This window comes from Callospermophilus lateralis, chromosome 6 (assembly GCF_048772815.1).
Source record: "Callospermophilus lateralis isolate mCalLat2 chromosome 6, mCalLat2.hap1, whole genome shotgun sequence".
Classification (NCBI taxonomy): Eukaryota; Metazoa; Chordata; class Mammalia; order Rodentia; family Sciuridae; genus Callospermophilus; species Callospermophilus lateralis.
The window spans coordinates 7,432,253-7,451,666 of record NC_135310.1 but is presented as its reverse complement, the minus strand read 5'-3'; the positions used below and the strand labels follow the sequence as shown (position 1 = coordinate 7,451,666).

The 19,414-nt window shown below is 42.9% G+C and overlaps 1 protein-coding gene across 5 annotated transcripts in view; it reads left to right on the top strand.

Annotated features, from left to right (window-relative positions):
- Map3k4 (mitogen-activated protein kinase kinase kinase 4) overlaps positions 1–19,414 on the top strand; it is a 105,059-nt gene that overhangs the window by 63,424 nt on the left and 22,221 nt on the right. For all 5 annotated transcript variants that reach the window (XM_076858059.2, XM_076858060.2, XM_076858058.2 and 2 more), the window contains exons 5-13: positions 1,631–1,777; positions 8,271–8,428; positions 11,877–11,993; positions 13,445–13,544; positions 13,653–13,736; positions 14,602–14,868; positions 16,226–16,375; positions 18,339–18,500; positions 18,947–19,080. In XM_076858059.2, the coding sequence (XP_076714174.1) occupies positions 1,631–1,777; positions 8,271–8,428; positions 11,877–11,993; positions 13,445–13,544; positions 13,653–13,736; positions 14,602–14,868; positions 16,226–16,375; positions 18,339–18,500; positions 18,947–19,080 (1,319 nt within the window). The remainder of the gene's footprint in view (positions 1–1,630; positions 1,778–8,270; positions 8,429–11,876; positions 11,994–13,444; positions 13,545–13,652; positions 13,737–14,601; positions 14,869–16,225; positions 16,376–18,338; positions 18,501–18,946; positions 19,081–19,414) is intronic.

Below are 19,414 nucleotides of genomic sequence, written 5' to 3'. Positions count from 1 at the left end.
GATTTTATCTACAAGAAAAGAAAGATAGATTTGTGTTTTTTTTTTGTAGTCTGCCACATCCATCCCCTGGGAATTTAAGAGCCAGGATGATAGGACTGAACAGTACAGATGGAGGGAAGGGTGAATCAGGTTGTACAGGAGGTTCAGAACAGGATGTGTGTGTGGGAGGTGTCTTTAGCTTGTTGTAGAAGAGCGGAGCCAATGGGCACTTGAGTTTGCACCTGGCACCTGCCAGAGCTGTCTCCACCTTAGCTCTGCTCCTTCCACCAGCCCGTCTCTGCTGCTATCTTGTTGTCCACTTTGGCCCTGCTTCCCGCCTCTCCTCAGTATTGCGGTTGAGGACCTTCTAGTAAAGTACTGAATTCCCTTCCTCGCAGAGCACACCAGCAACACCCTGGTAAAGCAAGGTAGAGCTGATTTTTTGCTGGTGGGTTCTTGTGAGAATAAAATAGTAATTTTTGTTAAAACACTTTATAATGTAGTATTGTTAGGGAACAAAGAGAATAGAAATTTTTGGTCAAATGCATTCAGAGATCAGTTATTGCACCTACGTGACACTTTTAATACAGAAATTTATATCTAAATAATCTGAACAGAGCACTTTTTAGTAGACTTAACTATAGCCATAGTGCTCTCTTGTAGATAATTCTTTTAAAACCTTTAAGGACTCCATCTAAAAATTATCCATGTGAGGGACTTTCTAGGTCATCTCATTTTAGCCTTTTTCCCTCCTTATAACCTGACCTCCCAGACCTATATATATATGTTACAAATTTACCTGTCTTTTAATTTTGTTTTCCTTGACTTTCATCTAATTCCATCAGATTAGCTTAGGGTTTGTTTGCTTGCTTTTGCAAATATTAGACTCTTTTTGAAGGTAGACAAAAATCACACCTCACAATAGGTAAACTCTACTAAAGTTTTTGAACAACTTCTTTGCTCTGCTGTATGTAGGTATGTTTGAATCTTTAATTATGTTTTTAGCTAAAATTTACCAGTTTCCTCAGAAGATTTTTCTCTTTTCTCTCTTACAATGATGCAAATTAGTAGAAAAAATTGATCTTACTTTATAGAATTTACTTTCAATATAAATTTACTTATAGGAGTAAATATTTGTGTGTGTGTGTGTGTGTGTGTGTGTGTGTGTGTGTGTGTAAGCACTTTTAGCAAAGCAGGTTGTTGCCTATATGTTATTTTCTGTGTATCTATGCTATAATTCTTTTTCTTTTAATGGTACTGGGGATTGAACCCAGGGCACTCTACCAACTGAGCTAATCTGCAGTCCACCCCCCCCCCCAACCCTGCTTTTTTTTATTTTGAGGCAGGGTCTTGCCAAGTTGTCCAGGCTGGTCTTGAATTTGAATCCTCTGTCTCAGCTTCCTGAGTAACTGGGTGTACAGGTGTGCACCAGAATCTTGGTGTAATATTAAAAAACAGTTCTTGGCTATAATATTAAAATTTCTGTATTTTCATTATTTTGTTCTTACTAAATTGAGACTACTACAATATTCATGAAAAATAAACTTTGAAGAACGTGGAAACTCTTTTTGGTTTTCAGAGGCAAGGTTCCCCCTTTCTGAGTCTCTTGGTCGAGTGGTGTGGACAGTAGAGCTTGTCTGTTCTTTTGCAGCTGGTGAGGGAGTGTAAAGAGGTCCTCAAGGGTGGCCTTTTGATGAAGCAGTACTACCAGTTCATGCTGCAGGAGGTTCTAGATGACTTGGAGAAGGCCGACTGCAACATTGATGCCTTCGAAGAGGATCTGCATAAGATGTTGATGGTAAGGAAGAGGGAGGCCTTTCTTGGGTACATGGACCAGGTGAGTGTGGCTGTCTTTCACTGCAATTGGTCGACCTGGTCGCACATTACATTTATTTTTTTCTTAAGCTCACTTTCTTTTTCTTTTTCTTTTCTCTTCTTTCCTTTTCTTCCTTTCCTTTCCTTCCCTCCTTTCCTTCCTTCCTTCCTTCCTTCCTTCCTTCCTTCCTTCCCTCCCTCCCTCCCAATTTTTGGCAAGAATTGTCAACTTGGTCATTATCTAATTCTAGGGCAGTTCATCACAGTCCACAAAGAAAATCATAGTCTGGTCTTCTTTTTATTCAGCCACCTGTTAGCAGAACTTTGGGTAATTCCTGGTACAGGGGCTAGGGACCTCTCATAGCTATGGAAGTAGTACAGAAGAGCAAGAAAGGGATCTGGTGAGGACTGGCCAGGGTGCACACTTCCACCCCGACATGTCCATAGCTCTGGGGTACAGGTATGCTGAGATGAACCCTCGAACTTCTCTGGGGATGTCTTAAGGGAGCTTACCACAAGGATCCTAAGGCTCAAAGATGAGAGGAGAGTTCCTCAAGGAAGTGGCACATTGAGGATTTGTAAACGACTTGATGGAGCAAGAGTGAACCTGTTTTACCCTGGGGCCCAGTCTTCTCACACGAATCATACTTGCCCTGTGTTTCTGATCTTTGGACCATTGTTTATATTATTCTTTTCTAATAGAACTGTTTTTCTTTCTCCTCATCCTTCCTCCTTAACTAAAGCTACTTCAGACTTACTTTCAGAGTTTATTTTTCTCCAGAAAACTTATCTGATAATTTTAACCTTTCTAGCCTTCTTTCTATATCTTCTTTGAACTCTCTTCACAGTTACTGTGAGAACTGTATTGTAATCTAGCGTAAACACAGTCTCTTCTCAGGGTTCCCTGATTGGACTGGGAGCTTCCTGACCCAGGGTTGTAGCTTGACATGCTCTGTCTTCCGTAGTGTGCGGTAGAGTGTTGATGTGCATGTGCGTGTTGGAGTCTCTAGGGCAAGGCCATGGGCGAGCCTGCTTCCTGGCAGGGTGGTGAAATCATGAGAAAACTGCTGCTTGGAGGCTGTCGTTGTGGAGGGCCTCTCATTCTTGCTGGTTCCACTGTGTTCTGTTCAGGCTGGCTACAGCACCTCCAGGAACCACCCCTGTTTTCTACGTTGGAAGAAAAAAGCCAGAGTCCCTTGCCAACCAGTGCAGGCCTTGCCTCAGCAGCAAGAGCTCACCCAGCATGTTTCTCCTTCTCTCAGTGGCAAGGCTGTGGCGTGACCTCGTATTGTCAGTGGGGGCTTGGAATTCACATGTCAGACAGCTTTTCAACCTTAAATGAGTAGAAAATGAAGGAGGTGCCAGGGAATGGAATTTAAAATAATCTGGTATTTATGAGAAGTAATTATGATGTATTTGAGATTATTTTCCAACTGGCTGGAATACATGAAAGACCAGTGTGTGTCAAATGGCTATATTTTGAAGTAATATCTACTTCCTACATCAGAAAAATTTTTATTATTGAAAAGTTGTGGTAAAAAGCAACACATAATTGTTTGTTGTTGCTTTCCATGGACAATCAAATGAAAGTTTTTGAAAAAAAAAAAAAAAGTTCCTTGCTTCTTGAGCTGTTTCTGATGGCTTCCAGAGGCACCTGTGCCCCGTGATGGGCATGGGGTGGGGCCAGGTGAGGAGCAACAGTTTAGTTTTCGCTTTACTGTCCATGATTTGCATGAGTCAGTATGTGTACTGTCATAGATGAAAAAACTGGAAATTACCAGTGGTTTTAAAATTGTGCCCTGTAGTGTGCTAGAAAAATCAGGGGAATGTTTAGAAGACTGGGGGAACCTAAACAAAAATCATTGTCTCGTTAGGACGGAAGGAGAGAATAGCTCTTGGGTAGGCAGTCAGCTCTTAATTACCCGGTACCCTTCTCTGGAAACCCACCATAAAGAGAAGAAAAAAAATTCCATATTCAGAAAAGGAGAAAATTTGCAACAGTACCCATTCCTTTACCACCATCCCACAAATTAAAAAGATTGATGGAATTATTTGCCTTGAAATGTAGACTAAACCAGAGCAGATGCAGGCTCTGAGTACTTCCCACCTTAGACCTGGAGAGTCTAGAGCCATGGTGTCCCTGTGGAGCTCTGCTGTTGACTAAAGATCTGTACATGACACAGGCTGCAGTGGTGAGATGCTCGGTGTTCCCACTGAACTTGCCAGCCCAGAATAGCTGCCCATGGGAGCGCTGCTGAAGGGTGGGGGCAGGGATCAGCAAGTTACTATGAAGAAAGTCCACGACTCAGGGTTGTTACAGTGTGTGACAGCGTCCTCTCTGCTCAGAAACTGAGGCGCTTACTGCGTGTCTGTGGTCCAAGGAGACGACTTGGTGAGGGTTTGAGGCCACAGACCTAACTGAAGCTGAGCTGCCTCAGCTCATTGCCAGGCCCCTAGCTCAGAAGTAACCAAGGCAGGGAACGGACGGTGGAAGGACCTGTGCTTGACCTAAGGAAACCACGAGTTTTACTCAACTTTTTTTCCCCACTGTGACTAAAAGATCTGACCAGAACAATTTTAAAGGAGGAAATTTGGGGGCTCATGGATTAGAGGTCTTAGTCCACAGACAGCAGGCTCCATTCCTCAGGGCTCAAGGTGAGGCTGAACATCGCGGCAGAAGAGTGTGGCAGAGGGAAGTAGCTCACATGGTGATCTGGAAGCAGAGAGAGAGGTCTCCACTGGCCAGATACAAACATGTACCCCAAAGCCACGCCTCAAGTCCCACCTCCTCCTGCCTCACCCTACCACTTCATTTGCTACTCAGTGAATCCTATCAAGGGGTTAATTCACTGCTTGGGATAAGCCTCTCTAAACCCAATCATGTCTCCTCTGAACCTTCTTGAATTGTCTCACACGTGAGCTTTTGGGGAACACCTCACAGCCAAACCATAACACCACATAAAGAGAAGTCAAAAGGAAAATGTGAAAGTGAGGAACAAGAAGTGTAGTTGCAGAAGATACAAGGAAGAGCCCATGTGTACACAGAGTTTCTGCAAAAGGATAAAGAACTAAGGAGCAGGGAAAATTTTTTCATTCTGCACCTTAATTATTGGATGTCTGTTGTCTGCTGGGTGTCTTGTAGAGAACTGAGGATTCAGTGATGAGTGCAGAGTAAGAGTTTTGGAGTGATGGGTAGACTGGTTATTATCTAATCATGCGTGAAAAATTCCAGCTGTGAAAAATACTACAAAGGAGAGGCACAGGTTTTTTGTGGACCCTGAGTGTACGATTTGAGATTGTGTGGAGGTAAAGGAAAGATTCTCTTGAGAAAGGGATACTGGGATTTATCTGAAGGTTGATACATCCAGTATAACCCAATTTATGTAAAAAATTTTAAAAATACCCAAAGGTATAATATATGTTGTCATCTGTGTAATGACAAATGTTTTATAAAGCATACAGACTTGGAAAGAAACATACTAAATTCATGATATTTATTGCCTCTGGGGAAGAAGGATAGAGAAACAAAGAGAGAGAAAGGAGAATTAACTTTCTGGTACCCTCTTACAGAAAAAATTTCTGAAACAATATGACCAAATATTAATATTTGTTGTTCTAGGTGATATTTGTTAGATTGTTTTTTGGCCTCCTAACTTTCTAACAGAAGCAATGAAAAAGAGACTGAAATAAACACTTTTCCGACAGGAGGCAGCAGATGCCAGCTCTCTGTGTTGGGAAGGGGTGTGGCAGGAACGAAGGTTCCCAAGTGAAGAGAGGCCTCTGGCTGCAGTGATGAGAGGACTGGAGGCCGGGGCAGCTGTAGGATCCAGCGCCAGGTTGCCCCTAGCGCAGCATGTGGAAGTGCTTGGGTTAGAGTGCATAACGTGTATCGAGAAAGAAGTATAAGAATTCAATTTTAAAGTGTGAAATTGGAGGGACATAGGGTGGGTCACTGAGAGTGACTGCTGGGGCCAGATGGTGTGGCCAGGTGAATCGTGAAGACTGGATCCAGTAAAAGCTTGCTTCTTAAGTTGGCCTGTGAGTATTGACAGCCTTTGGGATTGACTCTGATAAGGGGAGAGATGAACATTTATGCGTGTGTGTGCACATACCCACGTGTGCAGAGGGAAAGTCTGTGCTAGGAAGTTGTGCTGATTTCAGGAAGAGATGGCTGTCACGATGCAGATTTTGAAATGAGGGGGAACAGCAGCTCATTGTAAAGAAGGCAGGGAGTATATGTGCACATTTGCATTTTTGGTGTCAGGAGGCTGAGAGATTTTATGTCTAATGACTTCTGGCTTTTTAGTTGTTGATGCACCGTTATTTTTATTTATTTATGTGTATGTGGTGCCGAGGATCAAACCTAGTGCCTCCTATAGCCAGGCAAGTGCTCTGCCACTGAGCCTCAACCCTCTCTTTTTTCAAGAGAGATGAGCTCCTCTGCTAAGAGTGGGGGCGACAGTATTAATGGGTTGAGGAAACGGAGGAGTTTTAAATGATGGTTGTAGAGAGACGAAAAATGAGTAGTGAAATAAATACGATCACCAGGAATGCTGGATGTCATATGGTGGGCGATTGTGATTGAGCAGAACAGTGAGACTTCCTGACAGGTGGCTTCCTGGTGGCTCTCAGCTTCTCAGTGTGGACACAGGGAATGGCCTAGCTGTGCTTTGGCTGGCAGTGGGGTCTTAACAAGCAGTGAGATGAAAAGCAGTGACGGGACTTCAGCATACTGACGAGTGGTGTTGAGGGGTGGGCCTGTGGGAGCAGCTGACAAGGAGAGTGGACCCAGGAAGGGGGTTGTGAGTTGGAGAAGGACCGGGCTCTGTGGACTCTGGCAGCTAGTGAGCTTGGCGGGAAGTTGTGTTAGTGAACAAATGAACTGAAGGAGGGGAGGAGGCAGGGCCTCAGAGTGTTGACTTGGTCCTGGGAGGTTGGGCAGTTCTGGTGTGAGACACCAGGGAGGCCCTGTTGGAGGAGGAGGAAGCCAGGGGGCTGAACTGAAGCAGAGTCGAAGTCACAGCATGGTGCTGAGCCTGATCAGGGTGGGGACTAGGAAGGTCAGGCCAGAGCTGACAGACAGGTCTGAAGCGGGCAGATTGGAAGTCGGTGATGACAGGTGAAGACGGAATTGATGGTACAGCTGGAACCTAAACCTTCAAGGGGCAGAGTCTTTCTTTTGTTGAGCTTTTTAAGTGAGAATGTGGAAGAGTAGTGGGTTGAAGGTAGCAGTGAGGAAGCGTGGGGGTGCCAGCTCTTTGCAGCCCTTGGGTGTGAGGGGAGATCCAGGAGGTGAGGGAGCACCAGAGTGTGCGAAACTCGCTTCTTCTGGGAAGATGGTGGGTCACACACGGCTCTGGTCGAGTGGCCCCGGGCCTGCAGAGCACCACTGTACAGCTGGATGGTGGGGGACCCGAGCCTTCAGAAATGCAGCAGAGGAATGCTGTTTTGAGATGAAAGAAAGATTTGCAATCTACAGACTGAAAGTTATCACTGGTTCTGAGGAGAAACAAAAAGAGAGCGAACTCTTACATTGTAGTCTGTGAAAAAACTGAACTTGAAGGTAGAGAAAGAATCCTGGGAACTCCTAAGTGCAGGAGGCAAGTCACCTTTGGCAGTCGAGAGCAACGTGGCAGCTGGGCATCAGGCCTCATGGCAATGTCCCACTCAGTGTCAGAAGGTGTCCTGAGGGAGAGAGTGTGTGATTCGGGTGTGTTCTTGAGGTCAGAACAGCCTCTCTGAGCCTGTCTTGAGAAAAACTGCTTGTAGGTAAAACTCTCCCACCCAGCAGCTAAGTCAAAGGAGGGCTGAGGCCTGGTGGGCTGCCACAGTAGAAGTGGTGGTGGGCACAGACCCACTTCAGGACAACTGATAGTCTGGTCATACATCTTAAGTGTGTAATGAACCTTGGGAAGTTAGGCCACACAAATCTGGGCATCAGGTAGGGGAGGTACGGCATGTTCGCCTCAGTGCACATCTGCCCCCAGCTAAAAAGAACAGTGAAACCAGCAAAGATCCTACTCTCCTATGGGAACCACAGTCACGTTTGTTCATCATAAAGATTTCTTTTTAAAAAATTTTTTATTGATTATATTATAAAAATATGTAACAGTAGGATTTGTGTTTCATATATTTGTATGTGAATACAACATACTTTAATAAATTTATTCCCAATACCATAAGGAACATTTCTAAGTGCTGTTTTCCCTATTATTTGTGCTTTCCTGTACATTGTGAATTTTTTAGTTATTAGGCATGTAAAGGGATGTGGATGATGTGTGAAGTTGCTGAAGAGTTATACAGTTTTAAAAATGATCTACCCTAGACCTTAGCTGATGAGACCTCGCCTCTGTTGCATGCTCTCCACAGTCCCTTTTGACATGCCTGTCTGATTCGTATCTTTTGTTAATAGAGGTGAAGATGTGGATTGCTGAATTTACTCTCAAATATCTCCTTTTATATTTTTGTATTTTAAGGTATATTTTGATTACATGAGAAGCTGGATCCAAATGCTACAGCAATTACCTCAAGCATCCCATAGTTTAAAAAATCTGTTAGAAGAAGAATGGAATTTCACCAAAGAAATAACTCATTACATACGGGGAGGAGAGGCACAGGCTGGAAAACTCTTCTGGTAGGAATCTTTCTGCTTCACAGTATGGCTTCTTTCCTTTCTCACTCTTCTCCTGGTTTGCCCGTGGAGTCTCTTTCACACGTTTGAATGTTCAGTTACTTGAAAATTATAATCATTCATACCTGTAATGTACCTGCCCCTCTTCCAAGTTTTGAATAGTGGTGCTCAACCAAAGTTGATTTTGACCCTTGGGGACATTTGGCAATATGAAGACATTTTTGATTGTCACATTTGGAGAACATAATACTGGCACCTGGTGGGCAGAAGCCGGGTTGGACATCCTGCACTGCACAGGACGGGCCCCACAGCAGGCCAAAGTATCCATTTAGAACCTCAAAGTATCCACCCAAAGTATCCATTTAGAACCTGAGAAATCCTGCTTTAGGGTAAACCCTCTTTTTTTTTTTTTGTCTTGTTATATCATTTTAATAAAAGGAAGGAAGTGCTCCAAGGGTAGAATAGACCTGGATGTTTCAGTTGTGGTGGGGACAGTCAGAACTTACGTATTTCCACTGACAGTTTTTTAGTAATTTAGCCTAATCACACATCTCTTCATAACTGGTTTATGCTTGATGAAAGCATATAGACAGAAACCAGGACGGTCTGCAGGAGGGAGCACAGCACTGTTCCGTTGTAGGAATGTGTTTCCTCCTGGGTCAGACCCACACTGTTGAGCCCAGGCTGCAGTTCAGAGGACTCTGCCAGTGGCCACTCCAGTCTGACTTGCTTTGACTCACGTGAGCTCGGGACTCTCCTGTGCTCTGGACCCTGTCGGTGTCTCCTTGTGCTCTCTCTTCATTGCTCATATGTTGGTATTTCTTCTGCTTCTTTTCATAAGTCACGTACACCCTCGCTTCTTCCTGTCATGCTCTAGCCCCTCAACTTCCATGTCAGGTGCGCTTTTGACTCCAGCTCCTGGCTGATCTCTGTCCCATCTGAATGTCTCAGAATCTTTTATCCACTTTTCTGCCTGGATTGTCAGGTCTTCTTACATCCCGTTTTATTCTGAGCAGTGAACTTGCTCTTGTCTCCTCGCTCCTGGGCTTCAGGCTGTGGTCCCCAGGCAGGCTTTCCCATAGTCGGCCTTCTTAAAAAAGGCTCTCCTTGCTGTTTTCAGCATCACCGCGCCCCCAGTCTCCCTCCCACTTTATTTCCCTTAATTGTGCTTTGCCTATAACTTATGTTATATTTTGTATTTTCTGCTTGTAGTTGCTGTTTCCAGTCTATCAAGCTTTGTTGAAGAAAATTTTGAATAGGTTCCTGCTAGTTACACTAGAAATATGTAATTTTCACTGCACCCTCATTTCTCCCTTTCAGCATTTGTATCTTTGTCTTCTGCTTGTCCTTCAGATGCTCTGAGCCCAGGCTCTGGCTATTGCCTCCCACTCCTTATTCTGAGAGGCTCCTTGTCCTCCCTGCTGCCCCTTGTGTGGACTGCCCATCTCAGGGTCCCAGGTCTGCAGTCCACTGCATCTGCTGTACTGGAGCCACAGCTTCTGCTCTGCCATCCGCCCTCACTTATTTCTTGAACATGTGCTGCTTCTGGTCCTTTTGGCTGGCCCTGAGAACACATGCAGAATTGGACCTCTGCTCACACTCCTGCCCCTGCTCTTCTTGAGCTGGCATTGTTCACATGTCAGGGCAGTACTCTCTAAATCACCTCCCTATTCTGCCTGCACCTCACCAGAATCAGATGGACCTTGTTACGTGGCACAGCAGGCCATCTCTGAACACTCCCGTGGCTCTCTGTCTAGTGAGAATGCCTGGACAGTGGACTTTGGGGCTGGGCATAGTCTGCCTTCTTACTGACGGACCTTGGCCCTCATCTCCTCTTAGACTCTGCTTCCTGCATGTCCAACCTGACCTACCTTCTGTTCTCATAGGCTGGGCTTGGCTCTTGCCACCCGCCCTTTGCAGTTGCTGGTCCCCTTCCATGGACTGCTCTTCCAGATATTTTCATGACTCATTTCCCCACTTCCTTCAGGTCTTTGTTCAAATGTTACCTTCTCAGCCTATTTTAAATCAGAGTTTCTACCCATAAGGACTCCTTAGCTTTTTTTCTCTCTCCAAAGCACTGATTATTAATCTGAAATACGATATATTTTATTTTTTCTCTCTCTTCACCGGAGAGCTTTTTTCCTATTTTGTTTACTCCTTCCTAATAAATAATAGGCATTCAGTCACTGTTGAGCAAATCCACCCTGGATATTCTTGTATGATATTCTTTTTAAAAGCATGTGTCTATCAGGTCCTTTCCTACTTAGATTTTTGGTGCCCACTTACTTGTCCAACAGATGATCAAGTAAAGTCGTGTGACATCCAAGGCTCTTCCCAGCATGGCCCCATTTACTGTCCCAGTCTCACTTTGACCCTTGGTGGCATGAGCAGCCTCTGCTCCTCTTGGCTGGGGCGGTTTCCTTTTCACTAACATGCCTCTGCTTGACACATCTCCATGCGTGATCCTGTTTGTTGTTCTTCCTGAACTGGCTTCCCCCTTTCTGTCCTCCTGAACAGACCCCCTCTTCCTGCTCTTCTCCCTGTTAATATTAGACACTTGCGCAAGGTGGTTGCAGGGCTTTCTGGCCATGAAACAGCTTTGCGTTCAGCTGGGTTTGCTCCTTCTCTGACAGCAACCCTCGCACTTGCCGTCCACCATATCTACTACGGGTCCTGTGCCTCCCTGCCTTCTTTGGCTAGGTGATAAGTGCCTTTCCTTGAACAGTATCGAGGTCATTAGACAGTTGTTGAAGTTTTATTATATTCTTTTAGATTTTTTTGACTACTGGGTGTTCATTTTAACATTAATGTTTAGATGGTGTGTTCAATGAGAAGGATCAGCTATATAGAGTATTTCATGTTTGTCAACTATAGTTGTGAGAGAAATTCAAAAATAGTTGCATTGAAGTAATTCATTTTGCTTTTGTATCCCATCATTTAGTTTGACATTTTGTATCATTTCATAACATTTTGTAACATTTATTTAAGATGGAAATAACATTTGTGTAATAATCACACAGCCACTAGAAATATAACATAAGGCTGGGTGTGGTAGCTCACGACTGTTGGCTTGGGAGGCTGAGGCAGGAGGATCACAAGTTTGAGGCCAGCCTCAGCAACTTGGTGAGGTCCTTAGCAACTTCGTGAGGCCCTGCCAAACTAAAGAAGGCTGGGGATGTGACTCTGTGGTTAAGCACCCCTGGGTTCAATCCCTGGTAACAACAACAACCAAAAAAGAAAATTTTATGGTTTGTGATGAAATCATGGGGTATAAAACAAAGATAGGTATGTGTTATAATTTAGATTTTTACTTTTTTACAATAATCATTATTTTATATTAGAAGAAAAATTCTCATTGTTGAGTTTTAAGTTATTATAGTAGTAGCTGAGCCTTTTAGTTTTAGGAAGATTTTTCTTCCCAGTTTTATTCTTGTTATTCTTGTTCCCCTAGTGACATCGCAGGGATGCTGCTGAAATCCACAGGGAGCTTTCTGGAATTTGGCTTGCAGGAGAGCTGTGCCGAGTTTTGGACCAGTGCTGACGACAGCAGTGCCTCAGACGAAATAAGGTTGGAGCTGTGCCCCTTCCTGCTCCACTTCTCCTCTCATTCTGCTGTCAGTGCTGAGCCTGCGGGAGCCTTGTCCAGCCCCAGATGTGTCGCCTGGAGGAGTTGGGCAATAGACTTAGCGGGACTTGCTTCTGACTGTCATGTCTTTTTATGTCTCTTAGTTATGGTTTCATGTGAGAAATTTTTTGAAAGTGAATTTAAGAGTTTATTTCACATAATGAAAATAATACCTTTAGAGTAAAGGATGAAGTTGACCAAAAATGAGTAGAATCAGTGATCTCCATCCACAATTTCTGGAATGTCTTTAAGTAGATGTTATGTTTCTGTCTTTTGAAACTTCTGTAGCAGCACATGGTATGTGTTAATGACAGTGGGTAAATTTAGCTTCTCCTTTCTACTGAACTTTAAGCTTAAATATATGAAATCATGGTTTACTCCCCTATTGAATTTCCTCCAGTTCTATGCAGATGCTATTTGTGATGAACCATTGAAATTGCTATTTGTGGCATATATATCTGCCATCGAGCCGTTTTGTGGCCGTGTATCAGTCATATGTAATTCAGTCTTAACTAATGCTCAAATGAAACTGGCTCTCCAGAACTAGAATGTTTTCTGTCTCTCACCACCCAAAGTTTGATGCAAAACACGTTTTGGGTTTCAAAATACTTGGGATGTTTCTATGCCAAGGTTAAAGAAAGGGGTTCCCACACATGTTCTCACCTGGGGAAACCAAATTGAGTAGTTGAGAAATAGAATGCGTCAGTTTATAGGTCTTGTAGTTTTGAGATCTAATATCATAGATTTTAAATAAACATAAGAGTTCAAGGTGACAGATATTGAACTAAAGAACATTTTATGATGCTCTAATTGTTCACTAGGGATGGATTTAATAGGAGCTTTATGCACAGTGGTGTGTTGAAACTGGCTTGCCTCAACTGACTGTGCACATCCCTTCCCAAGCACTGCTCTGTGGAGTCTCACTGCTGCCTTGAGATCCTCCACAGTGGGAGCATTACACCTCACAGATGGACATGTATTACATGCCACCATGCTTTTGCAGAGCCAGTTGTTAGGCTGTGCGTATCTCAAATTCCAAGAAATTATCAATGAAACCTTTAGGAATTTGACCTATTGTTACTTGAAGGTATCCTGCATATATTTAAAGGACATGAGTATTTCTTATAAAACTGAGGAGTGGGCTAGGATGTAGCTTAGAGGTGGAGTGCTTGCCCAGGATTGAATCAGGAGCTGCACACATGTGCATCCAGAAAACCAAACCGAGTAGCCAGCTTCTCCATATTATGTATACGTTCACAGTAATGGCTTGCTCCCATTGAAAACACCTGCAGTCTTTGTTACTGTGACTTGGGATTTGCTTCATCTTTGTTATTCATGCTGTTGTGTCTGGGGCACACCTGATGGCTTCTGACCCGGCTTTGATCTGCTGGCAGGAGGTCTGTTATAGAGATCAGTCGGGCACTCAAGGAGCTTTTCCACGAAGCCAGAGAAAGAGCCTCAAAAGCACTTGGATTTGCTAAAATGTTGAGGAAGGTGAGTTTGCAAACCTGACTATCTACCTTTATTTTTAAAAAAAATTTTTCTTTTATCTTACTTTTAAGAAAGCTAATACTAAAGAAGTTTCTTTGTAACTGATCCTAGGACCTGGAAATAGCAGCAGAATTTATTCTCTCAGCCCCGGTTAGAAACCTACTAGATGTTCTAAAAGCAAAACAGTACGTGAAGGTAAATAAGTATACTTGAAATACTTTGCCTTTCATTCTTTTTTCTAAAATAGGCATACTTTTACAAAAAGGTCCAGATAATGAATATTTTAGGCTTTGGAGGCCATACATTCACCCCATTATATAACTGCCCCATAATTTCCTAGTGAAAATTAGAAAAACACTTTTTATTTGCCTTAACATATCTTAAGAATGCAGATAAGTAATCAAATATTTACATATACTACTTGGTTAAAATAATGTATATGAAAAGATAATCTTGATTTTTAATAGTGACTTTTTCACCCTCACTTTTCCTGAAGCAGCTTGAAGTTTTTATATGGATCTTTGATGTTGGTGTCCGGGTTATCACTGGAACCACTTTTTGAGTCACCATCTTTACTTCCCTTTGCTTGAGATTTAGTACTTTGGAATCTATATATGTTATTGTCATTGGAAATGTTATGCCACACCGAGGGATGTGTGGCCTAGGGTGGGATGTGTGGCCCATACAGCACCACATTATTGTCCCTTGTTAAAATGATGGGTGATGTTGACCCCCAGCAGAGTATCAGGTGACCTGAAAAGCTTCACACACCAGTGCTGACTGAAGTTGTTCCATTCCCTCCCAGGAGTATTTTGTGGTTGAAAATTGAACAATAAGAAGATGTTCCATAACTGGAGAGACTGCAAGAACCTCCCCCAGTCCATTCCCAGACTTTCTCTTTCCGTCACTTTGACCTCAGTTGCTTGCTGTTCCCCATACTGCTCACATTCTTGTCTTTCCCAAATCCTGTCCCCTGAAGCTGCTTTTGTTTTTTTGTTTTGTTTTGTTTTTAAATAACAGATTTCTGTAAATGCATAAGCCTGGATCATTTCTTTTCTAGGTACAGATTCCTGGCTTGGAGAACTTGCAAGTGTTTGTTCCGGACTCTCTGGCGGAGGAGAAGAGCATCGTCTTGCAGTTGCTCAATGCCGCTGCGGGGAAGGACTGTGCAAAGGACCCAGACGACGTGCTCATGGACGCCTACCTGCTTCTGACCAAGCCCAGTGACTGGGCCCGGGACTCAGACGGTGGCTGGGGCACTTGGGACGCACAGCCTGTTAAGCTAGTGCCTCAGGTGGAGACCGTGGATACCCTGAGAAGTATGCAGGTCAGTCTCACTCCAGGTCCCACGTCCACTCTCTGGGCCCCCACCTTCCAGCTACTTTATTTACTTAAAATGCTTTCAGAAAAATAAATTTTTACTAGCCCATGATGGGTTTAACTGCCCTGGTTAGCTCAAGAATATGCTTCCCAAAGGAGTGCTTCAGTGTTCTACTGGTAATTTTCAGCATAATTTGTACTGAAATGTTCCATTAAATTTTATAATTATGTTACATTATACTGGAATATTTCAAATGATACATCTGTTTTATTTATGCCTTTCCTTAGTTCAGGTAGTTAAGTCTAGAGACCCATGTCTTAAAAGAATTATCTCAGTGATTTAATTTCTAATTCTAGAAATTCCAGTACCCTAAGTATTCTGGCTTACTGGTTATTTAGTTATTTTTATAGCAATGGCTATTCCTGCTCCTATAATAAGGATCAGTCAGTTTATATACTCACTGATTTTAACTGTAAGGAGCTTCCCATGATACCTGAGTCCAGCTTAGGGACAGAGATGGGAGTGTCCATGTGCCTCTTAGTCAGCCTAACCAGAACCCAGTCACTTTCGTTATTTCTCCCTCCGGCCCATAGACCTGCTCTGTCTCCCCAGGTGAGGGGATGGTGCAGGCTGCCCACTCATTTAAGCCAGGAACATGACAGGTAATATCAATCTAGCTTCCCCCCTTGCAGTTAATCACTAGACCTGACACACCAGAAGTGTATCCAGTAAGTAATGCTTTCCCTGCCTCCTCAGGGCTACTGTCACAGTCAGAAAGTCATCGTCCCTTTCCTGAGTGGTTATAGTTTCTTTTAGTTTTCCTCCTTTCAGCCTCACTGTTGTTCTTCAGTTCTGTATTGGTTGGTTGTTTTGGAACTTTGAGAATGATGGTTGTAACAGTGAACTTCAAATACGGCAGTGACTATTTCTGTTAGACAAAAAAAATAATAATAATAATACAGTTTTGATCTCTTAAATGATTCACACAAGCCCCCTTATCTGATCCTTGTCCTGTTCCTGCATTCTGCATTTTCCACCCTGACATGCTGCTCCAGAGCCCATGCTCACACCCCCACACTCCACACTACACCAGCAGTGTGGACTACTGGGAGGTCTAGCTACGTCAACGCTGCAGGCCTGCGTATTGCGGTGGGTTCTTCTCCACTGTGCGGGAAAACCTGGACGTCATTGCCCACTGCAGAGCGTTGCTCTATGAGAGCAACTTTGCTTGCCTTGACTCTCTGGTCAGGTGGTTGTTGACCCGGTGGCTGTGGGGTTGACATTGCTTTTGGATGAGGTTTGAACTAGAGTGGGAAAGCAGCCTTTGGTCTTTGTCATACCCTGTGTCTGATTTCCCTCGTAGGTGGACAATCTTTTACTAGTTGTCATGCAGTCAGCTCACCTCACGATGCACAGAAAATCCTTCCAGCAGTCCATTGAGGGGCTTATGACTCTACGCCAGGAACAAACGTCCAGTCAGCCAGTCATTGCCAGAGCTTTGCAGCAGCTCAAGGTACTGCACCTCCTCTTCCTTCCCCAGCTCTGATGACTACCTTTGGGCATGCTGCTGTGGAAGAGTCGAGAGACGTGACATAATGTTATTTGGGGAATAGGAGCTCTGAAGTTGCCCTCCATTCTCCCTCCCTCCCCAATACACACTTTTCCTCATATCAACCCTTTCTGGAACTGAGGAAATTTTTTAATTGGAAAGGAGTGAAAATCGAGCAGTTAAGTGAATTCATAATGGTCACGTGGCTGAGTAGCAAAGTTGAAGCTGGACTCTAGGTCTCTTCATTCCTAATGTACATTAATTTCTCTTTTAGCAATTTCCAGGATTTACTACCAGAGTTCCATATCAATGACATGTAATCTAAAGGAAGATTTATTTATTCCTTTGTTTAACAAAAGATTCCAAGGACGCAGTGGCACGTGCCTATAATCCCAGCAGCTTGGGAGGCTGAGACAGGAGGATCAAAGCCAGCCTCAGCAACAGCAAGACACTAAGCAACCCAGTGAGACCCTGTCTCTAAATAAAATGCAGAATAGGACTGGGGAGGTGGCTCAGTTCAAGTGCCCCAAGTTCAATCCTCAGTAACCCCTCTCCTTCAAAAAGGAACAAATGATTCAGCCAAATTAACTATAATAGGGAAAATAATCAGTTGTACATGGGCACAAAGGCCTTCAAAGTCTCTGACAAGCATGAGCCTGTATTCTTTTCCCATTTTTTTCTGTTTTCATCACTTTCTATTTTGTACGCATTTATCAGTCTTGGTCTCATCTACATTTTCCCACAAGCCATCAGTTATGTCTTCTCAGTCACAGTAAGGTGTGATTTCTTAAAAAAGTAAACCCTGAAAAGACGAGACAAATCATTCGAAAGACATTTGCTTTTTTCCCTACCAATCTGACTTGTCTTATTTATCTATAATTCTCTTCTATAAATTGTAGTCTCACACCAGTGGCAGAGCGGGAGACTTTTGTCTTTTATTTTAGTCTGAGCTGATGAACTCTGGAGTGTGAGGATTTTATAAGATGCTGATTATTCTTGAGCTTGGGGAGTTTATACCCTAAGGACCTAAAAACTTACACAGGCCCGAAGGCTTAGGGCCCCGTAACAGCAACTTGAAGGGTTTCAAAAGATGCAAATCAGGAAGGAACATTTGGGCATGTGTGTCCACGGCTCAGGGTGGTGGATATGTGCTGACCATCGCATGGTCTAATTTGGCTGGATTTTGATATATGCAGTGGAAAGTAACAGTAGCAGGTAAGGCTGTTGAAATATGCTGGGTGAAAACCATTTTATTTTCTTAGCTTCAGGGAAATGCTGATGATTTGAGAAATATATTTTTGTAATCATATATGGGGGCAGTTGTCTGATGGATTCTGTGTGCACACAGGTGTGTGTAAGGACAGGTGGGAAGGGAGAGCATTCTGAAGCTGTTGTGATATTGCCTGTGGAGTCAATTAAAGCTTGTTGTAGTCTGGTGTCTTATCATCTGCTCTGTTGACATTTTGGGAAAATAATTACTTGTTGTCGGGTGTGTCCTGTGCATTGGGGGATGTTTAGCAGCGTTGCTGGCTTCTGCCCACCATGTGCTGTTAAATTCTACTTCCTTCCATTTTAATAACCAAAAATATCTCCAGGCAGTGCCAGTAACATTTCTGGTGGTTGATAAACAGAAATATTGAAGACACCAGCACCTATCAAAGACCAGATTGTAATTAGGCGTTATCATTTTAAGTGGATTTTTTCCTTTTGTGTTTTATAAAATGTTAAAGAATGCCAAGTACAAATAAAAATGAAAATAATATAATTCCCTCTGTATTCAGTGATTTCTTTTGCTAACTAAAAGTGATCATAATGTGTTGTGGTAGTTAATGTCAGTGTGATGATGAATGTAGCATTCCTTTTTAAATGCAGTAAGTAATGTATGATTTGTGTCATTTTGTGTCCATCGTGACTTCACACTCTTCAGAATGACGCACTAGAGCTCTGCAACAGAATAAGTGATGCCATTGACCGCGTAGACCACATGTTCACCTCCGAGTTTGATGCCGAAGTTGATGAATCTGAATCTGTCACCTTGCAGCAGTATTACCGAGAAGCAATGATTCAGGGGTACAATTTTGGGTTCGAGGTAGGTAAAATAAGAGGAACAATGTAGTACACTTTAATAACTGCTTTGTAAGTTACTTACAGAAGTATTAAGACTCATTTAACAACAAACTTGATTTGTTGTAATCATAGTTTAGCCAAGAATATTACTGTACGTTGCTGCCAAATATTGGAAATTTTAGTTGACTTTTAAATTGTTAGATAATTGCCTGGTTTTTATTTTGTTTTAACAGCTTTCTACTACATTTTAAAACTTTAAGAGATGTTTAATATCATAAACACATTCTTCTTTATGATACTGCATTTTTAGACACTAATTCTTCATGCAGTTCAGAATATAAAGATTTAATTGGATTTTACTTTTTGGTTTTAGATAATGACATTTTTAGCAGACATGACATTATAGTGTGTAGGCATTACTATAATAAATTTTTTTATAATTTTGATGTACTTGAAATCTTCTTACAGTACCATAAAGAAGTTGTTCGTTTGATGTCTGGAGAGTTCAGACAGAAGATAGGAGACAAATACATAAGCTTTGCCCGGAAATGGATGAATTATGTCCTGACTAAATGTGAGAGTGGTAGAGGTACAAGACCCAGGTAATGTCCCAGAAGCATGCCTTCTGCATGAGTCGTCTAGGGTTGGTGGAATTTTGTACCTATATGGTATATGAAGTTTTGGAGCAGGTGGTGTAACAAGGAGGATTCTAAACTTGATAGTGATCAGTTTTTTTTTTTTTTTTTTTGTTGTTGTTGTTTTACTGAATATATATACTTAGGCTGCACGCCTAAGTGGTGCACGCCGATAATCCCAGCAGCTCAGGAGGCTGAGGCAGGAGGATCGAGAGTTCAAAGCCAGCCTCAGCAACAGTGAGGCACTAAGCAACTCAGTGAGACCCTGTCTCTAAATAAAATACAAAATAGTGCTGGGGAT